Here is a 21,538-nt window from a genome sequence, read left to right as displayed (position 1 = left end):
TCCTGTGTTCCATTTGCTGGGATTACACCCCCAGGGTGTAAGGATAAAGGATACATGGACACCAGCTGCAGGGATGAATCTCTCTGTATGAACTCTGCTTCTGTCCCTGATAGCCTTGAAGAGCCTAGTAGCTTGAAGGCTCATATTTAGACACTTCAGAGTGCCCTGCTGCACTCGTGTTTTTAAATCAGCTTTTTTTAACTCAACTTTTAATTCAGATCAGGAGATCAAAGCCTGGTCCTGAGCAGATCAATGATATCTAGCTAGAGCATGCCTACTTAAATGTGTTTCTACCTGATGCAGTTCCTAGAAAAGTGGCAAATTCAAATTAATCCTATGCACCATTTGGTGCTTCCTCAACATATTTTCTGTGTCTGCCTTGCAGGCACCTGGAGATTTATTCCATGCTGTATTTTCAACTGGAAATTGTGATCTAGAGTTTATGTTGCTTAATGTGAAAAAGTGCACCAAAGGCATTTATCTTTGTTTCCCACTGATTCCGTTTCCTTCACTGTGAGACCTTGGAGGGGGTTACTTGCTGTAGTTTTTTTGGTGTTTAAATTTTATTAATAGCTCTCTGCTTAGAAATAATTAGGAATCCAGATGGTAGAGTGTTCTCCCTAGCAATCGGGCACAGTGCTAGAGGGCACAGAGCAGAACCTGATGATCATTTGGGAATGGGAGACTGAAGAAATCTAGAGAATGGTCTTTAAAGAGAAGACTAAAGTAGTCTGATAAACTAGTTATCTTTGTAGGCTTAGTCTTTGATTCAGACTACTGGCATTTGCATTCAGTATCAATGCCAACCAACAACTCTTGTTTAGTATCTGTAGTTACCTTTCCAGTTTGCTGTCCACAAAAAAACAAAATGAAAACCTCATATCTTTATAGAGCTTGTTTATTCTGTCCTCTGCAAGTGCCACCTTCCCTGTGGCTGCCTGCTGAGCTACTGCTCTGTGGAAAAAACATTTTGGAGTTGTGTAATGTATTTTCAAGAACGTCCATCTCCTATATTTGCTGCTGCCGTAGGCTAATTTGGAAAGGTTTTTTTTCTTGCAGAAGTCTGAGCAATGAGACTCTTGCATGAGTCTTCTCTCATGAAGCAGTCTGTATTCTGAAAGTACAAATCAGCAGTATGCTCAGTTATTTCATAATCTTTCCTCTTTCTATTTTTCCTTACTGCCAGCGTGGAGGGTTCTTCTATGAACCTCTGTTAACAAAGCCCTGTTTGATTGCAGCAGTCCAAACTGTCAAGCCACGTTGTACACGTGATTTTAATACACAGCATGAACATAGTGTTTCCCAAGGGAGTACTATAGCCTTTTGTTTGATCCCTTGCCATTATTTCTTGGTACAAAATGACCAGTGAGTAAATGAATGCTGCGTTTCTCACAGTGCATTGTGATGGGAGCAAGAACAATGTGTGTTCTCTAGTACAGCTTTGTCACTTTGCAAGCATTTTTGGTAATGATTTATCTACCTTTTCAAGCTCTTAAAACCTTTCAGAAAAATCCTCTTGAAAATTACTTGGCAACTGAAGCTGCTTTTCTGGCTGTTTGAATCAGGCAGTGCAGTTGCCAGGACTATTGTTTCTAGAGCAGTGCCCAGGGTAACTTGTTACAGATTATCAGCCATGACCATCAGGTGGTTAGAGAAGACTTCCCTTTGGAAGGGAAAAAATTTTTAGGAATGTTTAAGAACATCTCTACGTTCCTTTTGATCATTGTGAATGATCAGCTTTTAAAATCTTCAGTGTGAAAGACAAGGTGATTTATCATTGTAATTCCTTCCTGCTCCTCTGCCATCCACCTTTGCTGTCCTCTCCCTCACTTCCCCCACCTCCCTTTCTCCTTTTTGATTTTGTCAGCACCTCTCAATAATGGGAAGAGATAGCAGGAACTGGAAAGGAAGGTGACAACTTTCTGATATTGGTGCTGATAATATCTGTAGTTTGTTCTTCTACACTGAGACACTCTCCTGACAGCACCTGAGAACTGTGAATGCAGCTTCTGTCTCCAGCCTCCTCTGATTCTTTTCATTAAAAATTTAGTCAGGGTCCTTATCTTATTTAATGTATTGCCATGCTTAGCTGGGACACATTATTCAAAGGATTTCTCCATTTGTTTTGTTAACTTGATGCTCTCCCTTGCCATGCCCTTTTCAGGGAGCTTTCTCAGGAGAACCTGCTTGAACAGGAGGTGAAGACTTGAACGAACCTCCTGCTTATCTCCTTTGAAGTCCCTGAACATTTTTGAGTTTGATTTTGAGAAGAGCTAAGGAAAATACCACTAAAAGGGAGGAGGGGGACTGTGGCAAAGAAAAAAAAAAAGAAATTCTGTGGTGCTTGGGCATATGTACTTTGCACATAATGAAGTACATTTTACTATCACACTCCACGTGATGGTAAATCTTTGATTTTAAATGGTCATGTAAGAATTTCCATAAGTTCTGGAAGCTGATACTGAGTACTAGCAAAGTTCATGAGGCTGGTGGTACAAATTGGATGTGGATGACAAGTGTCAGAGTACGTTTGGGCTTCTCATAGGATGATGTATCACTTCAAGCATTCAAGTGATGTTGTGTTTTTTGTTTTTCATCTTACAGTAGTGAGCAGTCCACTAAAGCCAAAACACAAAAGGAATTGCTGAAAACACTGCAGGAGCTGAAAGCTCACCTTCCTTCTGAGAAGAGAGTCAAAGGCAAATCCAGTGTCCTAACGACGCTGAAATATGCCCTTAAAAGCATTAAACAAGTTAAAGGTAATAAAGTGTGATTCTGCCTAGATAATGCCAACCTGGCTAAAGTGAAACTTTCAAAATAGGAATTTAAATAAACATAGCTCTACACAGAGAACTGTATTATGGATGACAACCTTTCTAACCAGATTTTTCATATTATTCTCATTTGTTGGCTTTGTTAACTTATTCCTTAGGGAGCTGAAGCAGCTCTCTAGAGGCTTAATATTTTACTGATGTTTGGTTGAGTTAGAAAACTGATTTGAAAACAGTTTTACAGTTTCATACTGTTTGAGCTGTCAGGCTAAAATATGTGACCATTCATATATGGGTAGATCAAGATGTGTACATTTGTATGAGTTACTGGTGAGGAAGCCCTACAGGGAAAATGATGTACATGGAATAGTGCCTACATTTCCCAACTTCTGCATTTATGCCCAAAGATATTTTTGCCATTTACTGCTCCTGGGCTAGGTGTTTATTGATAATCTTATATTATTAATATATGAATACTAATAATACATTATTACAATTTTATTACTATGTATTATTATATTATTATATAATTACTATATTATTAGTCTCCTTCTATTATTACTATATTAATACTATTATTAATATTTATAATTTTTGTTGTTGTTCTCATGTAGCCAATGAGGAATATTACCAGTTGTTGATGATTAATGAATCCCAGCCTGCTGGTCTCAATGTATCATCTTACACAGTGGAAGAAGTGGAGACTATAACCTCAGAATACATTGTGAAAAATGCGGTGAGTGCGGTGCCCTGAGTCTCAGTGTGTATTGAAAATGCTTCTTGAAGCTGGAATTTTCAGTCATGCCTTCTTCTCACAAGGGGAGGGTTGATAGCTAGGCCAGAAAGCTGAAGAAACTGCCTTTTGCCTTCCAGGGGATGTTGAGAAACTCTGAACCTTTTCAGACTTGGAAAACTTGTTTCTGTTGGTTAGGTGGGAAATAAATAGGCTTCAGCTCCCTGATCCTCTGAATTGTACCTTTTTGTGCCTGGAGCTGGTGCTGGGACACCTCTCTATGTGCATGTGATATGGAGCACTGCAAAAGTTGGAGAGCTAACTCTTTCCAAATTTTAGTCGAGGCACATGATGAATCACTTCAGCTGATTCTTCACCAGTTCTTTCTCTTAGTGTGACTGAAGAGTGACAAAAGTATTGGAATCACTGTATCCTTTCCTGTGGGATTTGTCTGGTCTTTGTGACTGTGGGGTGCAGTTATGCTGTGTTCCCACAGAGATGAGAACAGCTAGGACCATCACTGTAGTTCTAGCAGTGAAATGATAACCTGAATGATTTTTTAAATTATATTTATTTCCATATTACTAGTATTTTATATGTTATGGAGTCTTCAAAAAATAATGGCATCTGGATGTATTAGTCTACTTTCTACTACTTTTTTGAACTGCAACCTGTGTTTGAATATATGAAGTTTGAATTCTCTAAAACAAGAGCATGATGGGGGATGTTCCTTAGGTGGAAGTATGTGGGTTTTGTTGAATCTGTGAATAGTAAAGGCTGCCCACAAGGTGAAATAAATAGGTAATGTAGAGTACAACTGAGAAATTCAGCCAAATGTTATAAACATTGTTCAGTGAATGTGAATATGCATTTGTGAAAGCAGCATTCTGCTGGTAGCTCTTCAGTTTTGTGCAGTGTTTGTGAATGGAGAACTAAAGGTTGTGGTGCAGGGAGCTCCTGTATGGCAGGAAGAGAAACAATACAAGTGTGTGGCACTTCTTTCCCACCTGTTTACTCACTGTTTTTTACCAAGTGGTTTAAAGCCCTAACACAAACAGCCTTTCAAAAATTTTGTAAAAGTACATCATGTCTGTAACAAGCACAGGGAAAATGTGAAGTTATATAGCTGGAAGGTCATTAATTCCTAATTTGTAAATTCATTCTGCATCATAGAACTGTAGACAATGATATCTAGGGCTTGTGATCCAGTAAATAATAGTGTATTATTCTCAATACATCATGGAAAAATATTCTGTGTCTACTTGATGAGCAGATTCATTGTGTTGAACGACATCTGTAATACAATTAAATTTTCTTAATTCTCATTTTGAACTTACTCATGTTTTTGTATCTTAAATACTTGTTTTTCTCAGAAATAAATGCTGCACTGCAGAATATTCCAAACTGTCTAAATAAATAGAGATTTTTGTTTTTAGGATATGTTTGCTGTAGCTGTGTCTTTGATAACTGGGAAAATTCTGTACATCTCTGATCAAGCTTCTTCTATTCTCCGCTGCAAGAGGGGTTATTTTAAAAATGCCAAATTTGTGGAGTTCTTGGCACCTCAGGATGTCAGTGTGTTCTATACTTCCACCACCCCATACAGATTACCATCGTGGAACATTTGCAATAGAGCTGGTGAGTGGTCTCAACAGAAGATATTTCTCTGACCTGCTTTCAGTCATGCAAATACAAGTACTTGCACTGATTTTGAATCTCCTTCAATCCTTCCCCATCACCTTTTGAGGGTGTAGCACAGGGGCATTATTAGAAGACCTCTGAACAACACTAGGTGTACAAATCTGTTCTATAAATCAGCAAGATTTGTCTGTTGATTAAAAGTCTTCTCAATGTCATTATTTATCAGTTCTTATTCCCCTTTCAGCCAGATGATGAATGAAAACAAAGTAGGAATTCATGCTGAATGGTGAATTTAGTTTCCACTTGTACTAGCAGTCAAATGAAAACAGTTTTTCTTCACATTTTCTCTTCCTCAAGTATAAAGGGGACAATGCTCTGTCTCCTTCCTTTTAAAATGGTTATGATTTGAATACTGGACATGTTGATTATGATGTAGAGAAACGTGTTTCAGCTGTCATCACTGTGCACTCACCAAGTGTAATCACAGCTCTCTTCTTCTAGCCTTAGCAAAATTATATTGGGCATAATTAATGGTGAAGAATCAGATGTCTCAGGGCACTTGATATTTGTTTGTGGTAGGACTGTTTTACTCATGTACCTACAGCTGTTAGTCATTGAGAAATATCTATCAACTATTTCAACTAAAGACCTGGAATTCAAGGTCTGCTCTAAATGTTTAAAATTCCAATCTGTTGCATACTAAACCTGTGAAGTAAATCCAGGGTGTGAACCAATTCAATCTGAAAAAACAATTAGCAATAAACATGTGCTAAGCAATGCATACATAAAGCAGGTCAAAAGGGACCTTGTGAGGTCTCTAGTGCAACCTCTGGCTCAAAACAGGGTCAGGTAAATGATAATATAATCCTGATTACTCAGTTATGTGGGAGTTTTCTTGGTTTTGCTTTCTTGAAACATTTTCTGTAGCTTTATAATCTTTGTGTATAGATTCAGATTTTAAAAATTCAGCAAGTAGAAATGTGCACACTCTGTCATGTATCAGCTACCAAACAGTGTAATATCCAAAATATTGTGCACTGGAGGCCTTTGAAATGCCAGAGCTTCCCTTGGAAGTCAGTGTGTGGGGACTCTGGAAAAGGAGGGAAGTAAGCTTAAAACATGAGAAGTCTTCAGGAAAAAGAGACAAGAGGGGTGCTAAGAAGTGTATTTGGTGTTGGAGCTGTCCTAGTGTCTTTCTAGGAAAAGGGTCAAATTTTGGGGTCCTAGGTAGTCAAATATTTTTGGTCATTAAATGGTGTGAAAGAGTTGGTAAGAGTAAGCAGATAAAACTGGAAAGTTGTTTAGATATGTTTAGGAAAAAGACTTGAGAAACAAGGAGCTGTGAGTGACACACCAGCCTCAGAATCTGAGTGATATTCAGATTTAGTTGCTTATGATGTACATTGTTTAACCAATACATGTGGATACTTCAGGGAACGTAAACTTTTAAAAAAGATTTCAACATTTATTATCTAAGGAAAACTTCTTGTGCTAAATATCATCTTCTAGTAATTTGTAACTTGTTATGAAATATGCTTAATATTTCTAGAGTCTTCCACCCAGGATTGCATGGAAGAGAAATCTTTCTTTTGTCGCATCAGGTAAGACAATATTGGAAAGCTTAGTGTTGTGCTATGAAACCAAGCATTACATAAGTATTTGACTTTTATAAGAACCATGTGGTACGTACATTTCATGCTTTTTCATAATGTGATCATAAAGCAAAACAGATGCACATCCTTGAGTCGATTAATTGTAGCAGCTACAGAGAAAACCAAGCTGATTTTGGGAGGTTCCATCTTGGAGTTAATCCCTGTGAATATTAGCCTTTGTGCCATAAAGGAAGGTGGTGCAGCATCTCCTCCTGCTCTGGAAAGCTTTTGGTTCATGTCAGTGGAACTGTTCAGCACCTTCCTTCATTCTAGAAAACCAGTGTCTTAAATTTATCCCATGTGTCCCCTAGGAAGATACTCAAGGATAACTTGACTTGTCTGTTTTGCAGTTAATAGAGAACACAGTTCTTTGGTTTGCTTTTCTTCCTTCTCCGCCTCCCCACAATCACTCCTCTTTAGTTTTTTGTTGGGTATTTTTGTTGTTTTTTGGGTTTTTTTTAATTTTTATTTTTTTGTTTAGGAAAAGCTGGCACCTTAGTTCATGCTCTTTCTTGTGCAGTTTGATTTCTTGATGCTTACTGCCTCTCTAGCAGCATTTCTGAAACAAAAATAGTAGATCCAATTATTTAATTAGTTCTCTAGTAAATAAATACTTACTATTGAGGTATGAATAAAGTTGAAATGAATTGGAGGTAATGCAGTGCTCCAGAGTGTTGGATTGGATGTACTCTACAAGTACTGCTGGTGTTACTGGAGATTTTTTTGTCCAACTAACACTGGTTTCAAAAGCATTACTTCCATTAAGCTCCGCTGTTATATAAACTTATTACACCTGATTCTTCTTTTGTCACTGTGTAAATGGTTATTGCTTTCATTACTGTGTTTGGATTCTGGTTAAGCAAACACCTGTTATTAAATATTGAGTCTTCACTCCTTCTAAACTGGATTAAATATTGATTAAAAGATGATCTTCGTGTTAACTGAGGGGGATATAGCAGTCTTCATAAAAAAGCCCTGTAAATTCATCCCTCTAAAGGACAACAAAGTAACTTAATCTATTGTATGAGCTGGGTTTTTCTATCAAACTGCCATGTAATGCTGTTGTGGATATTTGTTTCAGACAGTAGAGAGAACAGCACAGTCTTTATGGAAGTTGATGTGCAAAGGATACCATCAGAATTAGATTCTTTTCCACCAAAATAAAAATCAAGCTAAGATCTTGGGTGCTATTTTAGTGAATAAACTATTTTAGTTTATTATTTGGTTTTAGTGAATAAACTATTTTAGTGAACTGTTAACATGCAGTTCTTGTGTCATGACAGAAACACAATGGATAAATTAAACTTTTATTTAGCGTAATCTGTTGAAATAATTAACTCTCTTTAATTATTAGTGCGGGAAAGGAGCGTGAAAATGAGATTTGCTATCACCCATTCCGGATGACTCCTTACCTTATCAAAGTGCAAGATCCAGAAATAGCAGAAGACCAGCTTTGCTGTGTGTTGCTTGCAGAAAAAGTCCATTCTGGCTATGAAGGTAATCCTTGAGTGCACAAAGTCTAGTTTGCTTTCCTAAAAGACCTGTTCAAGCTTTATTAAAGAGAAAGAGAATTGTTTCTGTTCTCTGCCCTTGCTGCTTTCCTATATGCTCTTGGCCAGAATTTTGGACTGGCAGCTTGAAGTATTATATATGCAAAACCCTCAGTTGCTAATATGCTTTTATTTTTCTCTCAGCACCCAGAATTCCTCCTGACAAAAGGATTTTTACAACTACGCACACGCCAACCTGTTTGTTCCAGGATGTAGATGAAAGGTAACTTACAAAAATTGCTTTTCAATTTACTGATGAGCAAGCTCTCCAGTATCTTTGCAAGATTTAAGGTATTTATATGGGGTTAAAAAATTATGCAACTACTGAAGAGTGTTTAAGCTAAGAAAAGTACATTCCCCCATTTTCACTAAGCATGAGAACACGTTACACTGGTATTTAAGTGTATTTGAGTGCCTGCTAGCAACGTGTTCTTCCACTTTCCTTCCCTCTTGAGAAATTCTGGACATAAATTCAGTCAATGAACCCATGTTCAGAAGAATTCCTGTGCTGCCAATTATTACCTGTATGAGACATCTAGGTGTGGGTTTTTGGTTTTTTAACCAAATTCAGCAAATATGCTGCTGTCGCTCTCTGCTGGCCCAGGTACAACTAGAGGTACAGCTTTTCAATAAAACATTAGCTCTTTAAAAAAAAAATATAATGGTTCAAATTGCACTGGCTGAAGACTTCACATTGCTTTTGCAGTCATGAAAACTGTTTAGAGTAAGTATTTACATTCTAAATTAGGAACAAAAATGCCACCTGTGATCTTAATGTATATACCAAGACTTAAGAACTGAGGTCTAAACCAAAGTTTCATAGAATCATTTAGGTTGCAGAAGATCAAGTCCACCACAAAACCCTGTCCCTAAATTCCTCATGTGCACATTTTTAAACACCTCTGGGGATGGTAACTGCACCCCTTCTGTGGGCAGCCTGTTCCTTGACAACCTGTTCCATGAAGAAACATTTCCTAATAGCCAATCTGAAGCTGCCCTGGGGTAACTTGAGGCTATTTCCTCTTGTCCTGTCATTTATTCCCTGGGAGAATAAAATCTCTCACTCAATTTGCTGTTGTCTGAAAACTGATGGATGAAATCCTCTTGGCCAGATTATGGCTAAAAACATTAAACACAACTGGACCAAATCCTGAGCCCTGAGGACTTGACTTGATAGAACAATTCACTTATTCCTAAATTGAAAACACTACCTTTCCTCTTCATTTTCTACTCTTCTTGGTATTTTCTTTCTGGTGGTTTCTGATATTTGGGTTGTATATGGAACTTAATTTGGATTTCTTTTTTTCTCCTTAACAGAAACTAAGTTAGCTACAGTGGTAACATCTGACTGCTGAGATTCTTCCATTTGTTTTTTAAGCATTCTAAGAATGCTAAAATTTTCTTTTTAGGTTGAGATATGGGGGTAGATGTCTTCAGAGAGAGTAGGAGTATAATGGACAATTTTTAGATTCTGTGGTATTTTTTTGGATGGAAATGTTGCTTCTGAAAAAATATGTAATTCTTAGCAAAATGCTTAAAGGCAGCAGAAAAGAGGGATTGGGGAAAGGAGGTTATTGAGATATTTGACTAAGATGGAGTCCAGGTAAAAAGAATACTGTTTGACTTCTGATCCAGTTTTATCTGTAGAGGGGCAGACGTTGTGGCTGAGTTCCTGTAGGATAGACAGTGTAACGCTGACAGTCTTTCCATGCTGTGATTCATACAGTGTCTCTAAACAGCTCAAGTTGATAAAAGAACTACTTAAATCCAGTGTAGTTCTGTCTTCTTTATGGATTTTTCTCTCTCCTTTATTTCCACACATACTTCAAGGCAGCTGCAGAATGGGTTTATCTTTACAAAGAGGCTGAGGGCACAATGCAAAGCTTCTGTTCCTCTGTGCATCCACAGCTCAGTGATCTCCAGCAGTCATTTAACAGAAACTGCAGAATTACTGAGTGCACAGCCTTGCCCTTATTCTTGGGCTTGAGCAAGTCCAGAAAATCCTTCCCTGTGGATCCTATGGCAGCGTCTTTCCTGTTGGTCTGATGTTACCACTTGTTCTCCTATACCATTTTCTAACACTTCCAATGAGGGTTGATTGCATCTTGGTCTGAAATTAGGACTTTGCATCATTTATTTCTGTTCTTGTGATAGTATAGTTGAGTTTGCTTTCAATTATTCAACTCCTGAGAGCATTGGGAGCCTAATAAATGTTTACCAAGACATGCATATGCAGCTGTTTACTCTTAAGCTCTCCAGGGTTTGGTGGAATACACAAAGCAAGAGATTCTTAAAGAAAGCAGAGTCTTAATGTTTAAAAATGTGCAACTGAGCACCTGCTGTTGACTGAGCATTGTTCATAACATAACCCTGAAACTGTTGCTCGACTTGCATTAAATAAAGTTAATTTCTGTAATCAGTACATGTTCATGTATTGGAAAAATGCATATTTGTCTGAACTCTGCAGGTGGATCTCTGCATAGAGTATATTAAGTAAAAATAAATATTTTCTTGAAATTGAATAGATCAGTCCTATTTGTCATAATATATTTGATACTTCATGCATGTAATGGGTGCAAGTAGTTCACAGTGGAGTGATCTTTGTAAATTAAAGTAGTTTTGTATGTAACTTACAATAGTAATATAAAGAGACTTATTCATATTTTTTTGACACTTTAAATGTCATTCTATGAAACACAAACTAAACTTGGCAGGATCTCCTCATCAGCCATTCTTATACCACACGTGTATTTGCACTCATAAAATTAATTTATTAACCTAACCTCTGAATTTTTATGAGTTACTCATTATGAGGAAGCATAATGATGCCAAGACATCATTCTCAAATAGAGCATTAGATGAGCACAGAAGGGCTGGTTGGAAGGGGCTGCTGGGGTCTTGGTTCCATCCTTTTGCTTGGAATGAAACTTTGCCCAGTCCTGGCCAAGGTCAGCTTGTCTCAATAATGCTGAAAAACCTTCAGGGGCAGAGATGACACAATTTGTATGGGAGGCCTCCTATGTTGCACTGCTCTGTTAAAAAACCTTTTCCTAACATGCAGCATCAGCTTTCTAGACTCCAGTCTGGGATCTTTGCCTGCAGTTTTATTGTCTGGCACCATCAAGAAAATTTTAACTCCATTTTTGTAACTCCTCTTTCCAGCAGTGTGGGAAGCTCCTGGATCATCTTTTAGCTTCCTTTTCATCAGAGCAGGCAAGGCCAGCTCAGTCTCACATTCATTCTAGATCCCTGACTTTCATAAAGCAGGTGGCAAAGAACAGGAATAGTGCTGAACAAATCCTTCTTGTGGTGTTATTTGGGCCTGGCTGAAGTTGTTTGGAGTTGACTGAGATTTTAAAGTCCTCTAGCAGCACAGCTTTTCTCATGTGCTTTGAACTTGGCAGCACTTCTAAATGTCAATGTGTCAAAGTGCTCTGGTTTGGTATGGGTTCCATGCCAGTTTCTGCTCTCTTGCTGTAGTTCATCTACAAGCTTTTAAGACTCGTTATTAAATTAATTACTTTGATAATAAGGCATTAGTTGCTATCCTCTTTCCCCTCTCAGCCTCTTTGCTGGAATGGTATGTTTGATGTTTTGGGGAACTGATGTAATTCCAGTGGGTTGTTGGAAGTGCAGTGTTGAGAGAATTCAGTGCACAATGCTTTGAAGTTCATACCTGACACAGATCCCCTGTCTGGTGCACTGGGGCTGAGTTCTTCATTCAAGTGTATCATACACTGACATCTCCCAGGCCTTTGGCAGTCAGTGGGGCTGGGGGGGAGGTGTGCAGCATTTGGAGCTTTCAAGATGACTTGTTGGCATCTGGCAACTCAAACATCACTGAGTGGTGTTGACTTAGTAAATTTTTTTTTTCCCCCAAAGCACATTTTCAGTGGTTAACCTTCAGGGTAGGGTGCAAAGTGGCATTTGTGAACTTCCACTTAATGCAAATGCTTGAAGTGATCAATAAAAATTACTTTGTCACTTAAATTAGTTTTTCACATCACTAGACGTGGTCTTGGGTAATGTGCAGGAATTCAGTAGGATTGCTTTTAATTCTCTTGTTAATAAGCTTGCTCCCATGCAGCTCCTCTGAGCTGAACTCTTCACCTGCCTGTGAGAAAGTTGTCTTGAGTGCTGGTCAGCTCCCCCCAGTGCTAGTTCAACTGTGGTAATCCTGTGATCCTTAGCCATGGCTCCCAGCCAAGGGATTGGGGTACTATTTATCTTCATGGGAGTTTTACAAGATTAAACTTTATTAATGCTCTTTGAAAATTAGGGTAAGTATTTATCCTCTAAAGTTGGGCAGCAAAGAAAAGACAGAACTGCAGTAGCAGACTCCATGATTTGGTCTAACCACCACCCCACAAACAAAGCCCCCCTTGCCCTAAGTGTATGACTGTTGTTACTTAGCACTGCTTTTTTTTCACCAAATGTAAACCTCAAATTATTGGTTCTCTTCACAGGAATATCAGCAAAGGAAGCTTAAAATGAAAACATTTTAAACATGAAATAAACATCTATTCTACTTGATTTTTATTATGCTTTCTTTGTCTTTCTTTCTCCAGAGCAGTCCCTCTGTTGGGATACCTACCTCAGGATTTAATAGGAACACCAGTCTTGGTGCATCTTCACCCAAATGACAGACCCTTAATGCTGGCAATTCACAAAAAAAGTATGTAGCCTGCTACTGTGGCAGAATTTTTTTTTTTTTCCTAGGACTTAATAATGAGGACTACAAAGTCCTCAACAAGTAGTAGGAAAAAATGAATTGTGACTTTGATTTTTTTTCCACAAATAAATACTAAATCTTTTACTGCAGAACTTGGTTCTTAATGCAAATGCAAGGAAATGAGAAATCACTCAGTTCTGTACTTTCTGTGAAGCATACATATCTACTGTAAACAAATTGACTGCAAATTAATATTTCATACATAAAGAGAATTTTCTTGAGAATGATGTGATAGAAGTAGTATTGTATCTTACATGATAGTCTTTCTTATTTCATAGAGAAGAAAATAAGAGCCATTCTGGCAAAGTTTGTAAAGGCTGCTTCTTCAGCCTTCTTTTGCTTGTTGTATTCTAAAGGTAATTTTCTTGACCATAGTCCAGTAAATTATGAAGATCTGCTTATTCTGGTAGCTCAGTATTTCTAAATGTATCAATGTACCCAGTATTCGTTCCCTCAAGTGGCATCTTACTCCATGAAGAGGAAGTACATTGAATGTCCATTCCCTCCATGAATCCTGAATTGTTATGTAGAACTGTGCAAACATTAATCTGAAATTTCTGTTTGAATCCTTCATTGCAGTTCTTCAGTATGGAGGGCAGCCTTTTGACTACTCACCAATCAGGTTTTGCACTAGGAATGGAGATTATATCACCATGGACACCAGCTGGTCCAGTTTCATCAACCCTTGGAGTCGCAAAGTTTCCTTCATTATTGGAAGACACAAAGTTAGGACGTAAGTAAATACATTTTTGTTTTCCTTTCCCTGAGGTTTACATAATGATCCTTAAGTTGAGGGAACAGAATAAGCATTAGATTCTGTGTAGGATATGTAGGTGGTAGATTGAAGCTGTGGTCTCTCTGGTTGAAACACTTGAATTTGCAGTGAGTTGGTGTATGTTTGGTTTGTGCAGGGGTCCCTTAAATGAAGATGTCTTTGCTGCTCCCAACTACACAGAGGACAGAATCCTTCACCCCAGTGTTCAGGAGATCACTGAGCAGATCTATCGGCTCTTACTGCAGGTACAGCAGGGCTTTGCTCTTACCCTCCCCAGTTCCTGCTGAGGAAAGGCAATTTGATTTATCTTGCTGTGACGTCTTGTTTAGCTGCTTCTACTCTACTGGAATTTTTGGCTACAGTCCTGGGAATTCCTTGCACTCATGCTTACCAGACAAGAGTTACTGAAGTATGTTAAAGCTCCAGTTGATATCTTAATAATTTCATGTAGTCATGGAGTCCTCCAGACAAACAAACAAAAGAAGACAAACAAAAAAAAAAAATATCCCAAAAAACCAAGCAACAAAAAAACCCAGCGTAAAATAAAATCTCTTTTCCTGACATGGAATTACTGGTGTTCTGAGGGGTGTGTGTGTGTGTACATATACATATATTTATTTTTTTAATGTTGTTTTAACAGCCTGTACACAACAGTGGATCCAGTGGCTATGGAAGTCTGGGTAGCAATGGTTCACATGAGCACTTGATGAGTGTGGCATCCTCCAGTGACAGCACAGGAAATAATAATGAAGACACTCATAAGGATAAACCAGTAGGTTTTGAATTTTTCTCATTCAAATATGTGGCACAAAACAAACTAGTTAAAGTGGGGATTCTTAACTTTTAGAATAAGGTTTTCAGATTAGAAATAGGAGAAAGTATAAAGAAATTGCCATCTTTCTTTTTATTGTTTAGTAGAGAAAAACCCTTTTGTCTGGGGGAATAAACATTTCTGGTGTAGATGAAGCCTCAGGGTACTGAAGTACAGTGATAGACATGAAAGTCAGTGTTAAAAAGAATTTAAACCTGTACAGTGTGTTTGCTTAATCTAATGTCTGTTACCTGTTATATGCTGTGTTTCTTGGAAAACCAGCTGGATATGTGAAAGCACTTTCTTTTGGGAGGGGAAAGTCTGTAATTACGGTTTTCCCAAATGAAAGTAAGAAGATTAAATGCAGTATACCTGCATAACCAAGGGATAGCTGGACCCTGATCATTTTTAATGCTGTAAAAATCCAGCATTTATACAGAATGAAATACATTGAATGGAATAAAACAATTTTTCTAGTTTGTGCTTAGAACATTACTTTGTGTTTAATTCTGAAAGCAAAAAATTTTCCTTGATAAGTTGTATTGCTTGTAGGCTAATTCTCCCAAATCTGATTTGTGTTTCTGTGCTGAGACTGTGCAGACTTCTGCTCTTGCCAAGGTGCTCACTTTCCTGGCTTTCAGTTCTTAAACACTGCTGGAGTAAGCAGATGAAGTCTCAGGATTGCTTATTTAACAAGGACTTCCCTGTTGAGTAGATGCCTGGCACTCCTTCACTGTTTCCACAGACAGGGAAGGTTTACAGTTCAGTTCTGTAACATCCTAGCACTGCTTAGTTACACTTCTAGTTTTTTTTTTTACCAAGTGATAGATGTGGTGTTTTTTTCTGAAGTCATTTTTATAATGTGTATTTTATATTTTCCTATCCAAGTTACTCAAACATATTGAACAAAACACAGAGCAATTGTTTACAAGAAACACACTTTAAATTTCTTCTCTTTCCAATTCCAAATTTTTGCAACTGCACAATAAAATTATATATATACACATTTCTCCTGTAATCAAACTAATTGCAAGATAGAGATTAACAGAGGTTAGATTTAGTCTAACGAGGAATCATTATGTATTATGTTTTATGTCAGAATTTTGAAATAACTGTTCTTCCCAAACTGCTTGCAGGAGGTTTGTCAATACGCCCGTAAGGTCAAGAATAAAGGACAGCGTATTTTCACTGACAGTAAAGCAAAACTGGACTATAAGAAAGAGTCTTTTGCAGGTAAGACATTAGCGGTTCCTAGTCTCTTGTGCTGGTGCCTTGGATAATATGGCAGCAGGAATTTTTTCTAGTTGAGTTCTGATCAATGCATAAAGACAGCATTTTATCATTTCAAATTATATTGTCCTGTGTCTCTCTGCTGTGCTCAGGAAAACATTGTGTTTGGCTGTATTGAGTCAACAGTGGTGTAACACAGTTGAGGCATGGCCTGAAGCTGTTGCCTTGAAATAATTTAAGTGGTTGTCCTGATCCTGAGTGTGTTCCAACCCTAATGATTCTCTTACAACCGTGTCTATTCCCTTGGGATCCATATGCAGTCTGATTAAACTTTGTAACTCCAAGAGCCCATAAGGACAGGAAAATATTTACACAATATTCATTTATTAGTGCATTACAGTGGTTAATTTGTGACCTGCTAAATATGTAGAAATGAAAACCCTTTAGTACTGTTGCTGTTAGGGGAGTTTGTAAGGATTTAATGTCTTAATTGAATAACAACAGTATCTCTTTCCACAGAAAAACAGAATACTGCTGGTCAGGTGAAAGGTGTAGGGGGAAAGGATACTGCAGCAACAGCAGCTCCAAAAAATGTGACTACTGAAGAGCTGGCATGGAAAGAACAGCCTGTGTATTCCTATCAGCAGATCAGCTGTCTGGACAGTGTCATCAGGTGAGCAGCCAGTGAGTAAATTACTCTTGACCTCTGGACACAGGACTAGTATGTCTAATATTGCTAAATGATTGTATTTTAGGTACTTGGAGAGTTGTAACGTGCCTGGTACAGCAAAAAGAAAATGTGAACCTTCAACAAGTGTTGCATCACTGAGTTCTGGAGTTCATGAACAAAAAGCAGCTGATAATTCTATCCAGCCATTGGGAGGTAACTCTACATCACAGCTTTTTCATGGCTGAGTTTTGCTGGCAGGCAGTTGGATGCTACTTCTTTGCAGAATAATGTCAGGTGTATCTTAAGCATGACCTCATAGCTGCTTTCTCAGTGTTTGATGTTGGTGATTTAACTTACATCATTAATATCTTCCTTACAATTAAAATTGTAATAAGTAGTTGATTGTATATCCTGATTACAGATTAAATAAACTAATTTATAGTTTATATAATATAATTAAAAATACAGTAGGATTTTGAGGTTCAGGACTTGAATCAATATCAAATATTTCACAGTTAGGACTAATAAGAACAATCAGCTGAAGAATCTAGCAGCTAGTTAATTGCAACAAAAATATGCATATTATTTTTCTGCTTAAAAAAGAGGAACACGAGAAGGTAAAATTGGACTGTCCTGTGTTTTGTAAGATGTTAGAACCCAATGTTCATCCATGAAAACAAAAAGCTGGGGATTACTGAGGCAAGTTGTCTAAGTCTCCTGCAGACAGAAGTATTCAGTTAATCTTTTAGGCCTTAGATGTAGCATTTGACATAGCCCCTTGTCTGGATGGGGAGCTAAATGAAGAATGTAACTGGGTAGTACAAGGTTGTGAGATTGATAAAGAACTCCATGCAAATGAGAGATTTTCTCATTCTACCTTGTCATTATATGAGGCTGAAGGGAGAGTGTCCAGTGGAGTTTCTCAAAAGTTGTGAGAATGATCTTGGCTATTTGATGAGCTTCAAAAAGAAGTTCTTGTAATGCAGCTTTTAGAATCAAATTAGAAGGTATCAGTAGACCAGGAACAAAGAGTCCTGCAGAAGGGTTGAAATGCTGTAATTTGGAGTCTCTGGTTGTGCTTGGCAGGAGATGATGTGGGTCACCAGCTCTTTGTTGCACTGATGTCTGAGACAGATGAAGTCACCAGTCAGGAAAAAGGCAAACTTCAGATCTTAAATATATGTTCTGAAAGTATTCCTATGAAAGCAGGAATGTTTTAATGCTGTGTTGTGAGGCACTGCTCTGACCTCTGCTGGATTACTGTGTGTAGCTTTCAAGGCAGAGAATTTTCAATAGCTGTATGCTCAAAACAAAGCTCTTAGAGTAACCAGCTAATGAAAGAAATCAGTGTACAACACTGTGGAGGGGTGGAGGAGGCTAGAAATGCCAAAATTTTGCCATGAAAAAAGAGTGAAACCAGAAAAAGAGGAAGATATCCTTCAATGAAGAGCTTTGGTTTGGCTGTGCAATCAGAGGATTGCATTTGTTGCTTCATAGTCATTCTATTCCTGGCATGTATAAAGTAAAAAGTTCACTTTTTTGTCTTGTCAGGCACAGTTTGGCCTTCGCTGTTGTGCAGCCCTGGCAGGGTGTAACTTGAATTTGGTCTTGTTTATGTTCAGTAAGCTGCAACTTTTATTTCTTTTAACAGATCCTGCTGTGTTGAAGGCATCTGGTAAATCAAGTGGTCCCCCAGTGGTTGGTGCTCACTTAACATCTTTAGCTTTACCTGGCAAGCCGGAAAGTGTTGTGTCTCTCACCAGCCAGTGCAGCTACAGTAGCACCATTGTTCACGTTGGAGACAAAAAAACACAACCTGAATTAGGTAGGATTTTTGCTAATATTTTCTCTTCAAGTTGGCAAGTGCTAGCAAGTTCAAATTTCAGACAGGTGAACAGCTGATGTCTGCTCTTGACTACGTTTTTCTTACAGCTGAGATGGTCTTGGGAAATTGAATAAATAGGGATGGAATGTGTAATCTTTAACTTGCAGCAAAATCATTACAGAATTATAACACCTTAAAAATACATATACAGGGCTTTCTTTGCTTCATCTTGAGTATTTTGCCTTCTGTTCCTGTAGAAATGATAGAAGATGGTCCAAGTGGAGCAGAAATCGTAGATGGCCAACTTCTCACCCCTCCATCCAGCTCTGCGCACATAAATCAGGAGAAGGAGCCATTTAAAAAACTGGGACTTACGAAGGAGGTCCTTGCAGTGCATACACAAAAAGAGGAGCAGAGCTTCTTGAATAAGTTCAAAGAAATCAAGAGATTTAATATCTTTCAATCACACTGCAATTACTACTTACAAGATAAACCAAAAGGACGGCCTGCTGAACGTGGTATGGCACTAGTTTTCACAATAAAACTTGTATTTATATAGAAAGTAACTCCTCTTGAGAAGGCATTTCCATTTTTAGTTGTTTGGTGGGGCCAGTGTGAACAGTGACAGTTGCATGCTATTTTCAAAACCCACAGAAAAATTTTCTGACAAATCTTGCTAGAAGATTTAAAGTGGAATATTGCTTTTAGTGTCATAATGGACATTTTAGTAATTAACATTTTGATTTTTGTCTGTTCTCTGTGCTATTACTGTCATGCATCTACTTTCAAGGGACAAAAAAAATCTGCTTTAGGAAGTTTGCTTTACTGAATCTGTGCTTGTATGCCCTTGTTTTTCTTTTCCTTCTGTCTTGCCAACTGTCTTTTGTTCAGATTTGTGGTTTTGTCTTGTTTTCAGCTCCTTTGTTTTCCAGTTTTCCCCATTCCACTGTTGTGTAATTGGTGAGACAATCTGATCATTTTCTGGTTGCCTTTAAGGTAATAATGTGCTCAGCAGGATGGAAATGGCAGAGACTAGCAGTAATAGGGAGATTGTTTTGTTTATTAGGCCTAGGAGCTCTGGATGGCATTTTCAGGAGTGCTTGATAAGATTTTTGTTGTCATTTTGGAACACAAGTCAGACACTGCTAAGCATTTTTTCCAGATTTTTATCTTTTCTTTTTTTTTAAATCTATTTAACTAGTTATACAGGTCCTCTATAGCTACATTTTTAAAACTTTTCTTAAAATTATTCCTTTTGCAGGTGGCCGTGGACAAAGGAATGCCGCTTCTGGAATGGATCAGCCTTGGAAGAAAAGTGGAAAGAACAGGAAATCAAAGCGCATTAAACCACAGGAATCTTCAGACAGCACAACTTCTGGAGCTAAATTCCCCCATCGGTTCCCCCTGCAAGGTTTAAATGCCACAGCCTGGTCACCATCAGAGACTTCCCAAGCCAGCTACTCAGCAGTGTCCTTCCCCACTGTCATGCCTGCATATTCCCTTCCTGTTTTTCCAGCAGCAGGGACCGTGCCGCCGGCTCCTGAAACCTCACTCTCTGGTTTTAATCACTTGCCAGACTCTGGAAACAGCTGCCCCATGCAGCCATCCCAGTTCTCTGCACCCTTCATGACCCCTGTGGTGGCTCTTGTGCTCCCCAACTACATGTACCCAGAGATGAACAATAACTTACCTCAAACGCTGTACCCCAGCCAGCCCAGCTTCCCTGCCCATCCTGCCTTCTCCTCACAGACAGTGTTCCCACCACAGCCCCCCTTTGGCACAGCCAGCCCCTTCCCACAGCAGCCCTTTTTCCCAGCTCAGCCATTCCAGTACAACCCCCCAGCAGAGCCTGAAAAGGCTCCTGTGGCAGAGCCACGCAACGACCCCTCCCGTTCCTGCACTCCTCAGTCGCTGGGTCCTCAGGACCAGGCTTCACCACCTCTGTTCCAGTCGAGGTGCAGCTCTCCTCTGAATCTCCTACAGCTGGAGGAAACCACCAAAACTGCAGAGAGCGGAGCTCCTGCAGGTTTACACGGAGCTCTGGCTGAGGAAGGAGCCATAGGCAAGATCAGGACAGTGGATAACGGCAGTGGGAAGGAATCCTTACCTGTAAGTCTGGATCACACCCCCCTTCTTGTGCCTCTGCTGCATCATTCTCAGTCCTTTCACTTCCAGTTCCAACACTTCCTCTTTGTTAACCATAGACAGAAGTTATATAACATCAGGAGCTCAAAATTGTAGTTGGTAAATTCAGACTTCAGCAAACTGCATAAAACCCAAAGTCCAAACATTAGAGTAGTCTCAGTCTTTAAAAGCTAAATCTACCTCATCATTCTTCTAAAGTTACACTAGGAGGCTTGGAAATATATCCTGAAAGAGTTTTGCTCCATTTCATTGAAGAAAATAATATGGATAAGTCCATTGAGAACCACTGAAATAAACTGTAAAATAATGTGAGCATTTTATTTTTAGCAAAAGCTTTTGTGCTAGTGAATTTGTGTGCATGGAAAAAACAATCTGCAAGTTGTCTGAAAGAAGCTGATTTAAATTAAAATCACATCTGTGTTTACAAACAACCAACCAAAGTAAATTAAGAATTCATCATTTCTTGCAGACCATAACTTTATTTTTGTTTTGTTTGTTGCACTGAAACTATGCTGAACTATTTGGTAACTTCAGGGTTGTTTTTTTATTTCCTGGCTCATTTCAATTTGATAAATGAGTCAAACAAATAACTTGAGGGGGAGCAATATGTCTGTAAAGGTTTCCATGGTAGAAATATGTAAACTATTATTTGTGCTTTCTAAAGGCACCATAGAGTATCATTATAAATGCTGATGGGATGGAACTGCATCCTGTATATTTTTTGGCTGCCTCCTTCCCTTATTCAGGAATTTGTTCAGGGTAAATTCTTTCAATTATTACATATTTTGCTAAGTTCTGTCAGCCTTAATTTCTAATATTTAATCTTCAAACTGATCTGCAGTCAAGTTTTGATTAAGTCGGAAAGAAGTGTAGTTAATGCTCCTTCCTTTAAAAATACACAAATAAGTGATCTTGCCTGGGAAGCACCTGGGAACATTTTCTTACTGCTCTCAATGCCACTCTTCCTTCACATCTCAAGGAGATGGAGCAGTGAGGGATGTTG

The 21,538-nt window shown here is 38.4% G+C and overlaps 1 protein-coding gene across 6 annotated transcripts in view; it reads left to right on the top strand.

Annotated features, from left to right (window-relative positions):
• Nucleotides 1-21,538, top strand: part of PER2 (period circadian regulator 2) — a 44,819-nt gene that overhangs the window by 16,618 nt on the left and 6,663 nt on the right. For all 6 annotated transcript variants that reach the window (XM_015637543.2, XM_015637540.2, XM_015637541.2 and 3 more), the window contains 16 exons: nt 2,605-2,759; nt 3,386-3,507; nt 4,941-5,142; nt 6,695-6,746; nt 8,152-8,294; nt 8,492-8,570; nt 12,916-13,022; nt 13,659-13,812; nt 13,991-14,099; nt 14,495-14,626; nt 15,802-15,898; nt 16,415-16,568; nt 16,651-16,778; nt 18,217-18,390; nt 18,648-18,908; nt 19,652-20,499. In XM_015637543.2, the coding sequence (XP_015493029.1) occupies nt 2,605-2,759; nt 3,386-3,507; nt 4,941-5,142; nt 6,695-6,746; nt 8,152-8,294; nt 8,492-8,570; nt 12,916-13,022; nt 13,659-13,812; nt 13,991-14,099; nt 14,495-14,626; nt 15,802-15,898; nt 16,415-16,568; nt 16,651-16,778; nt 18,217-18,390; nt 18,648-18,908; nt 19,652-20,499 (2,917 nt within the window). The remainder of the gene's footprint in view (nt 1-2,604; nt 2,760-3,385; nt 3,508-4,940; nt 5,143-6,694; nt 6,747-8,151; nt 8,295-8,491; nt 8,571-12,915; nt 13,023-13,658; nt 13,813-13,990; nt 14,100-14,494; nt 14,627-15,801; nt 15,899-16,414; nt 16,569-16,650; nt 16,779-18,216; nt 18,391-18,647; nt 18,909-19,651; nt 20,500-21,538) is intronic.

The sequence above is a fragment of the Parus major genome, chromosome 9 (genome assembly GCF_001522545.3).
Source record: "Parus major isolate Abel chromosome 9, Parus_major1.1, whole genome shotgun sequence".
In the NCBI taxonomy this organism is placed as follows: Eukaryota; Metazoa; Chordata; class Aves; order Passeriformes; family Paridae; genus Parus; species Parus major.
This window is presented reverse-complemented; position numbering and strand designations above follow the sequence as displayed.